Source organism: Pan troglodytes, chromosome 5, assembly GCF_028858775.2.
Source record: "Pan troglodytes isolate AG18354 chromosome 5, NHGRI_mPanTro3-v2.0_pri, whole genome shotgun sequence".
In the NCBI taxonomy this organism is placed as follows: Eukaryota; Metazoa; Chordata; class Mammalia; order Primates; family Hominidae; genus Pan; species Pan troglodytes.
Genome location: NC_072403.2, coordinates 63,007,533 through 63,017,158, shown reverse-complemented (window position 1 = coordinate 63,017,158; position 9,626 = coordinate 63,007,533). Strand labels below are relative to the sequence as shown.

The 9,626-nt window shown below is 34.4% G+C and overlaps 1 protein-coding gene across 17 annotated transcripts in view; it reads right to left on the bottom strand.

Annotated features, from left to right (window-relative positions):
* ZNF451 (zinc finger protein 451) overlaps window positions 1-9,626 on the bottom strand; it is a 106,238-nt gene that overhangs the window by 19,348 nt on the left and 77,264 nt on the right. For all 17 annotated transcript variants that reach the window (XR_010157721.1, XR_010157722.1, XR_010157723.1 and 14 more), the window contains 3 exons: window positions 9,028-9,181; window positions 8,389-8,536; window positions 1,782-3,385 (listed from right to left, as the gene is read on the bottom strand). Coding sequence is in view for 11 of the 17 variants with exons in the window: in XM_063812488.1 (XP_063668558.1) it covers window positions 1,782-3,385; window positions 8,389-8,536; window positions 9,028-9,181 (1,906 nt within the window). In the remaining 6 variants the exon portion in view is untranslated. The remainder of the gene's footprint in view (window positions 1-1,781; window positions 3,386-8,388; window positions 8,537-9,027; window positions 9,182-9,626) is intronic.

Below are 9,626 nucleotides of genomic sequence, written 5' to 3'. Positions count from 1 at the left end.
AAAAGTCACTTACACAAGGAATTTTTTAAAAAAATTAATGTACTAGAAGAACTAGAAAACCAAGTTTTAAGGTTAAATAAGCAAAAACTAATACCACCCATATAAAATTCCAAGGTTACTTATTAAGAACATTTTCACCACCAGAATTTGGTTCTTTTCCCAGTCTGGACTGATTTATTAGTAGCCCTCTAGTTCTAGGATTAAACACCCTAGAGAGCAGAAATAAGATAACCTAGAATCCTGCTGCCATAAAGCAGTGCTAGAAATAGGTGCCAGTGGTACAGAGACACCTCCCCCTATAAACACATCTTCTTGGTTCTCTCAGATTCTTCTTTCACCTTCCTCCATGCTCCAACTCTCATTCTCCCTCCCCTTTATCTTGTTTCATACTTTTCCACTTTGACAAGGCCTTAAAGTTTCCTGTGGTAACAATGCAAACTTTAAAATGTTATATTATTTAAAAAATGAACAGTTTCTATTCTAATAGTTCCTTCAAATATACTACTGCCATTCCCTTCCATTTCCAAGCCACCTTACGTCTTTTCTCTAACTTCTCAGTAATTCTAGATTTAGATATTGCATTTTCTATCAAACACAGACTAACACAAATTCCAAAAAAAAAGTAAACAGAAGTGCAAAAGAAAGGCCTAACATAAAATGGTGTAACCAGTGTTTCACTGTTTAGAGTTGACTAGGTAGCTCATGATTTAATTCTTTACCACTGATAACATGCCATGACTAAAGGTGATGTTGAAATCTACATATGGTATAGAGCAAGACTGTAAAAATTCAATAGTTCATAAAAATACATTACTGGCCAAAATTTTCACATATTCTCACTGTACCCAAATATGCTACATTGTATAACTCACCAAGAATTAGTATTTATTTAAAAGAATATAGACTTAAGTCAGGTGTGGTGGCTCACACCTGTAATCCCAACACTTGGGGAGGCTAAAACAGGAGGATTGCTTAAGGCCAGGAGTTCAAAACCAGCCTGGGCAACATAGTAAAATCCCATCTCAAAAAAATTTTACAAATAAAAGAAGATACACTTAAAATTATACTCTAAACAAAAACAAATTATACTTCTAAACAAAACAAATTATACTTCTAAACAAAACAAATTATACTTCTAAACAAAATAAAAACATAACACCTGCCTAGACTTACTTAATCCTATCATATGGAAGAAAGAAAGTCTGGAGTAAGTACAAACAAGGAATTCATATTTCAATTTTCCCCCTGGTTTCCTGCTACCACTTTAACTCTACTTCTAGTTGCTATTTTAATTGTATGTTAAAGCTTTTCTTCCAAGTTAGTCATAACAAAAATATACAAATGCTGAAATGACCTTTAAAATGTCTCACACTAACGAATATGGCCAAATAGAAACAAAAAGAATTCACGTGATTTATCTTTTTAGTTAACCCAAATATTACAAGAAAAATCTAAATGATATTAATACTAGGATAACTTTGAAATCTAACTTTCAGAAAAACTATCAACTTCCTTCATCTTCAAAATCTCCACACCTTTTGTAAAATAAAATGATATCTAAAATATATATTATTTAAAGCCAACATATACTCTGTCCTCGTAAGTTTAGAAAGTGGATAAATGTAGTAGTAGGAATACAAACCCCTAAAATGTATATACCGTAATAATTAACATATCATCAAGAAGTTACCCTGTTTCTTGCTTCAAAATTGAATCAAGGTGGGTACATTGTAAGTTTCAATATCAGTATATGAAATTTGCATAGAGCTACAAAGCCATACCTATATTCTGATAGCTTAGGTCATTCTCAACTCCTTTCTCCATGTCTAAACTTTTTGAATAGTTTATTGCCTGTTTCAGTTTTCTCTCTGTATGTGAGGCACTGGCAGTAAACTTGGACAGGTTTGATTTTTCAGATCCAAAATGAGCCACACTGGGTTTCTGTAAGAAGCAATGTTTTCTATGGAAATGCTGCTGTGCACTCTCAGGATCATGAAATGCTTTGGTGCAGGTGCCACACTTGATTACATACTGCTGCTCCTCCTCATCACTCTTTTCTTTGTGCACTTGATGGATATGAGTGTTCATGTCGGTTAAATTCTGTGCTGTTGCCGAACATAAACTGCAGCGAAACCACAGTTTTCCTTTATCCAGCATGATCTGGAGACATCTGCTATAATCTTCTTTTCTGTTGACTTTACAGATGTAACTCTCACGGCAACCACAAGTTAACTGGTTACTGGTCTCTATTACTGGAAAATCATCTTCGGTTTTAATTGAAGTTTCAGTTTTTTCTGACACAAATACATAATCTATGCTGTGGTGCTCCTCATAATGACTCAAAAATGCTTCTTCCACATTAAAGATAAGATCACAAAGCCCACAGAAGTATTTAATCTTTATCTCATTGTCATGCTCATCTTGGCAATGTCGGTACAATGTTTCTATCTTATGAAAAGGCTTTCTGCAGTGAGCACAGCTGTATCTATGAAACTTGTGGCTTGCCAAAGACATGCAGTGCTGTTTTACATATTCCTGGGAATCAAACATATCTTCACAAATCCGGCATTGCCATTTACCCCTTGGAGAACTATTTGCCGGGGAATGATCAGTAACAGTAATAGCTGATGAAGGCTTGTTAGCAATCAAATTATCCAATGTTGTAGAGGATGATGGCAAAGTTTCACCTTCTACCTCATCCATCTCATAAAAATATCTGTGTCCATTATGAAATTCAGTCACATGTGCCATGATAGTATCTTTCCTTGTTAACTCCTTTTTGCATGTCCGACACCAGAAAAGAAAGTTATTTAAATGTGCCCCTCCGTGAATCCGGCTCATGTGTAAACGAATGACCCCTGAATCATCACATACCTTTCCACAGACCACACATTTATAACCCATTGTGTTTGCTGAGAAAACATGCTTTTCTACTGCATCTTCACTTGGGAATCGCTGATTGCATTCACAGAACCAGGTTTTAACTACTGATTTTTCTTTCTGGACACAAGCAACACCTTCATGGCTTTTATCTTTTAAATTCATCTTCTTTTTTGGAATGGCAATGCACTCCAGTGAGCTAGATTCTTTAATAGACATGGTTCTTTTAAGTGATGAAAATTTTGATTGATCCAACAATAAATGCAAGTCAGAAGAAGGATCCTTGTTCCCTTCGCTGCTGTGGCAATAGAGTAAGACTGATTCTTCCACTGAGTTAATGACTCGGACTTTGTGTCCTGAATTCTGCTTATGATTTTGGGTGCTGGTTTCATCCACAAAGACTTGATTGCAATCTGGACAATAACCTCTTAATATGAATTTCTCTGCAACCTGGGTAATGCTCTTCTCAGCTACAGCTACAGGTCCAGCATTTCGACAACGAACTCTAAATTAGATAAAAAGAAACAGAAACTCTTTCAGAAGTTATTTTCTAAATATACCATTGCTGCATTTTATTGCAGGAATTATAAAATAACCAACGTATAAATAAGCACTAAAAGATACTTTTCAATAAAGATGCAAATGACATAATGATGTTCTATCATCTCAAAATACTTGAGTATTATCTGCACTTTATCTATTTCTAGTTAAAATACAAAAGGCTAAAACTAGATTCAAAATTTTTAAAATTCAGGCAAATTTTAGAAAACTAAAATCTGTATCAAAAGCACTGACAGAGGACCTTATTGAACAGGCAAATTATTAGACTCTCCATGGTAATTAAACTGTATGTAAGAACACTATGGTTAAGATTCTAGACAACCCAGTTCCTATTCTTTAATAACTGATTAATGTTGATACTATAAGGCTATGGTAACCAAAACAACATGTACTGGTATAAAAACAGACACACAGATCAATGGAACAGAATAGAGAACCCAGCAATAAAGCCACATACCTACAAACTACTGATCTTTGATGAAATTGACAAAAATATACACTGGGGAAAGGACACCCTATTTAATAAATGGTGCTGATAAAACTTGACAGCCATATGCAGAAGAATAAAACTGAACCCATATCTTTCATCATATACAAAAAATAACTCAAGACGGATTAAAGGCTAAGACCTGAAACTATAAAAATTCTAGAAGAAAACCTAGGAAAACCCCTTCCGGACAATGGCCTAGGCAAAAAATTTATGACTAAGTCCTCAAAAGCAAATGCAACAAAGCCCTAAAATAGACAAATGGGACTTAAAAGCTTAAGCATAGCAAAAGAAATAATCAAGAGAATAAACAGACAACTTACAGAATGGGAGAAAATATCTGCAAACTATGCATCTGACAAAGGACTAATATTCAGAATCTACTAGGAACTTAACAAGAAAAAAATCCACAAATAATCCCATTAAGAAGTGGGCAAAGGACATGAACAGACATTTTTCAAAAGAAGACATACAACTGGCCCATAAATACTCAACATTACTAATCATCAGAGAACTTCAAATTAAAACAATGCGATACCTACCATCTTACGCCAGTCAAAATGGCTGTTATTAAAAAGTCAAAAAACAACTGATGTTGGCAAGGATACAGAGAAAAGGGAACACTTATACACTGTTGATGGAAATGTAAATTAGTACAACCTCTATGGAAAACAATATGGAGCTTTCTTAAAAAACTAAAAATAGAACCGCCCTTTGATCCAGCAGTCCCACTACTGGTATCTACCTTAAGAAAAAGTAAGCATTATATCAAAAAGACACCTACACTTGTACATTTACCGCAGCACTATTGACAATAGCAATAATGAATGGAATCAACCTAAGTGTCCATCAATGGATTACTGAATAAAGAAAATATGGTATATATACCATGGAATACTACTGAGTCATAAAAAAGAATGAAATCATGCCTTTTGAAGCAACGTGTATGGAACTGGAGGCCATTATCCTAAGTGAAATAACTCAGAATGTCAAATACTGCAAATTTTCATTTCTAAGTAGGAGTTAAACAATGGGTACACGTGGACATATAGAGTGGAATAATAAACAGACATTGAAAACTCCAAAAGGTGGGAGGTTGGGAAATGGGTGAGGGTTGGAAAATAACCTATTGGGTACAATGTTCACTATTTGGATGATAGTGACATTAAAAGCCCAGATATCTGAGCTTCACAATATACCCATGTAACAAAACTGCACTCGTACCCCCTGAATCTATAAGAAATAAAAATAAAGAACTGATTAATTTTATGTCAGACAAATGTCATGCCCCTAGTTGCTTTTGCACTGAAGAACTAGGCTCAATAAAACCACATACTATTCCACAAATTAACTCAAAATATATCAACTTCCCTAGGAAAATTAAAAAATAGAACAACTGTGTCTTCACTACTAAACTCCAGAGAGAACAGACCTGCTACCATTTTATACATTTAATATATTTCAAAAGAAAAAAACTGTACAAAATATGTTCTCTAATTATTGTGGAATTAAATTGGAAACAAAAAATAATACAAATCCCTAAATGTTTATAAATTAAATACCTAAATGTAACATCTATAAACCTTTAGAAGTTAAGCAACACATATCTTTTTTGTGTGTTTGGAGACAGAAAATCTTTCTGTCGCCCAGGCTGGAGTGCAGTGGCACAATCTTGGATCACTGCAACCTCTGCCTCCCAGGTTCAAGCGATTCTCTTGCCTCAGCCACCAAGTAGCTGGGATTACAGGCGCTCACCACCACACCCGGTTAATTTTTTGTATTTTTAGTAGAGATGGGGTTTCGCCATGTTAGCCAGGCTGGTCTCAAACTCCTGAGCTCAGGCAATCCACCTGCCTAAGCCTCCCAAAGTGTTAGGATTACAGGTGTGAGCCACCACGCCCAGCCAAGCAACACATTTCTAATAAACCTATAGGTCAAACAATAAATCAAAAGGGCAAAGATAACATTTTTCCAAAACATTTTTAAACAGCTTTATTGAGATATAATTCACGGCTAGGCGCGGTGGCGCATGCCTGTAATCCCAGCACTTTGGGAGGCTGAGGCGGACAGATCACTTGAGGTCAGGAGTTCAAGACCATCCTGGCCAACATGGTGAAACCCCGTCTCTACAAAAAATACAAAACTCAGCCAGGTATGGTGGCACACACCTATAGTCCCAGGTACTTGGGAGGCTGAGGCACGAGAATCACTTGAACTTGGGAGGTGGAGGTTACAGTGAGCCGAGATTGCACCATTGCACTCCAGCCTAGGTGACAGAGACCCTATCTTTAAAAAAAAAAAAAAAAAAAAAAAAAAGGACATAATTCATAATTCACATACCATATAATTCATCCATTTAGGGTATATAATTTCAACTATTTTTCACATAAAGATATGTGCAACCATCAATAGTTAATTTTAGAACATTGTGTTATGTCAAAAAGAAAACCCATGCCCTTTAGCTATCACCTCCCCACCTCCCTTTTCGCCATGCTCCCCAACTCCAAGCAACCACTGAACCCTAAGCAACTACTTTCTGAGTCTACAGATTTCCCTGTTCTGGAATTTCATGTGAATGGAATCATATAAATGGACTTTTTGTGACTAGCTTATTTCATTTAGCATAATGTTTTCAAAGTTCATTGAGGTTGTAACATGTAATCAGGATTTCAATCCTTTTCATGGCCAAATAATATTCCCTTGTATGGATATGTTCAGTTAAAAAAATCCATTTGTCAGCTGATACACATTTGGGATGTTCCCATTTTTTTACTATTATGAATAATGCTGCTATAAACAAACATACAAGTATTTGTGAACAAGAGCAAGTTCACTTTGCTCTTGGCTGTCAACAAGCAGAAATTGCTGGATCATATGGTAACTCTATGGTTAAATGAGGAAAAAAGAGATACGTATTTTTAACTGAATAAAAATGAAAACACAACTTATCAACATCTGTGGCATGCAGGTAAAGCAGTGCTTAGTGGGAAATTTATATTTTTAAATGTTTATATTGAAAACAAAGATCCAAAGTCAATCTAAACTTCTACCTTTAAGAGCTAGACAAAGATAAGCAAATTAAACTCAAAGTTTAAAGAGCAGAAATCAATGAACTAGAAAATGAGCAAACAATAGAGAATTGCCAGGGAAACCAGACAATGGTTGTTGTAAAAATCAACAAAAATTTGAAATAGATTATAGAAATAAACATAAATATTTAAAAATATCAAAGCTGAATTCAGGGAAATAAAATACATTCTTTAAGCAAGAAGAGGCAAGGGTTTCTCAGGACACAGAAAGCATAACCATAAAAGAAGAAAATAATCAACAAATTATACACCTAATGCAAAGAAAAGCTTCTGTTCATCAAAAGGTATAATTAAAAATATGAATATGCAAAATCACAGCTAGGAAAATATACTCATAAATATTTGTATATTCTAGAAATTCCTGTATTCTAGATACGAATCTGACAAAATATTTGTATCTAGAATATATAAAGAACCCCAACTCACTATTAAGAAGGCAAACAATCCAATTTTGAAGACTGGCAAAAGACTTAGACAGAGATTTCACAAAGATAAACAAATAGCCCATAAACACAAGAAAGTGCCCAACATCATTGTTTATCAAGAAAATGCACATAATAAACTAAAATGAGACACAAGAATAGCTAAAATGAAAAAGAGCGGCAATATCAAATGTTAGCAAGGGTGAAGAGTAACTAGAACTTTCATACCTTACCTGTAGGAATGAAACTAATACGACCAACTTTGGATATTTAGTAGGTTCTCATAAAGTTAAATATAAACCTACTTCTGAACCAACAATTCCACTTTTCAATGTCCATCCAAGAGAAATGAAAACATATGACCATGAAAAGACTTGTGCAAAGTATTCAAAGCAGCTTTATTCATAAAAGCTATAAATTGTAAACAACCCAACTATCTATCAACAAGGGAATGGATCAACAAATTGTGCTACATTCACACAATACTACTTACCAATAAGAAGGAACAATGTACTAAACAATATAGATAAATCTCACAGATACTATGGCAATCACAAATCATACTGGACTCTTTCTTGGTTACTTGATAAATTTGGCCTTTCATTGAGATTTAATCTTTCAAATGTATATGATACTTTCCATTCTGGTTGACTTAAAGCCAAGGTTCTACTTTAACCCTTTCCTCTCCTACTCATACTTACAGAACACACACAGAAAAACATACACAAAACTTAGAACTGTTAGCTTGCTTTACACTTGCAGAATATCAATATATCCACGTTTTCCACAACTCTAACTTCTCTCACTATGTTAAATTTGGCTAATTTCCAGGCAACTGTATATTCTCACTTTAAAAGGAGAGAAACATGGAATAGAAAATGTATTTGTTGAATCTTCTCACTGGCAAACGCTCATCCGTATTCCTTTACAGCTCCAGACCAATACAAACCTGAAATGGGCAGTGAGCTCCATGTGGGAACGCAGTGTCTTGTGGCAGGCCACACACTTAACTTGAAAGGGAACATCTTTGCACAGAGAGATCAAAAGTTTCTTTGCAAAAGATGGGAAAGATATTGGATGTGCAATTCCTTTGTTATCTGAAAGACAAAATAAACTATAATTTGCAAAGTTATTTGAGTTCAGAGTAACCCAACCTTCCTCCCCTCAGCCCTTCTCAACATTAGTTGGAGTAGGTAAAAGAAGACAGTTATTTTGGCAATAAAAATCTAAGGGAAGCCACTTTCTAGCCTTAAATACAAAGAATGCCTTACTTATACTCAATTAAAATTTGAGTCTTAAATGCTGAGAAACAGAAAACTTCCAAGATATCATGATATAACATAACATTATCCTGAATAAATATTTGCTTCCCAGGATTTCTTCACTCTTCAAAGTTAGTAAGCCTTACTCATACGTACAAATAAATATTAAGAATCTTTGTTTTTAAGTAAGAATTGAGATAATCTTTTACTTTCATAGTTCTAAAACTAAGATGAGGATATGTAATCTCAAGAATGATCTGAGAAGTATGATAAATCAGCAAAGATTCAAGTAGTTTAATTTTCAGCAGAAGAGAGTATTAACATACCACCCAGTTTGAAACTCTGATGGAAATGATTCTTTCCAGACATATGCTTTGAACACTCCTCCTTTCTGCTAAAAAGAAGGAAGCAATTTGGACATGCAAAACACTGAATAATCTGAGGAAGAAGGTTGTTGTTATGTCCATCATCTGTGGCTTCCTAAAATATAAGACAAAGCTGTATTATGGAAAACTAAAATAAACACTCAAGTTCTTGAAAAAAAACTTTGAAAATTTCCTATTTGTTGTTTATTTGCAATATCCTGTATCAATTTTTAACATGAAAGATGTTCTTCCCTGAGTGTGAATTATGGAACTTTTATCATAACCGAGGTCCCAAATGTCAAATTTTTAGTTTTTTTTCCTCAAAACCAAATTATGGCCATCTGTTGTAGTAACAAATATAGAAGAACATTTGCTTTCTATATAGTTTTCATTTTTACATACACATTCACATGTAATACATAAATGCATAAATGTGATCACACCACATACACTTTTCCTAATGTTTTGCTTTATTCACTCTACCCTGCATTATTATTCTTCCACAAATTTATCCATGCTTACTCAGTTACAAAGACACATAGAAATAAGGGGGAATGTCA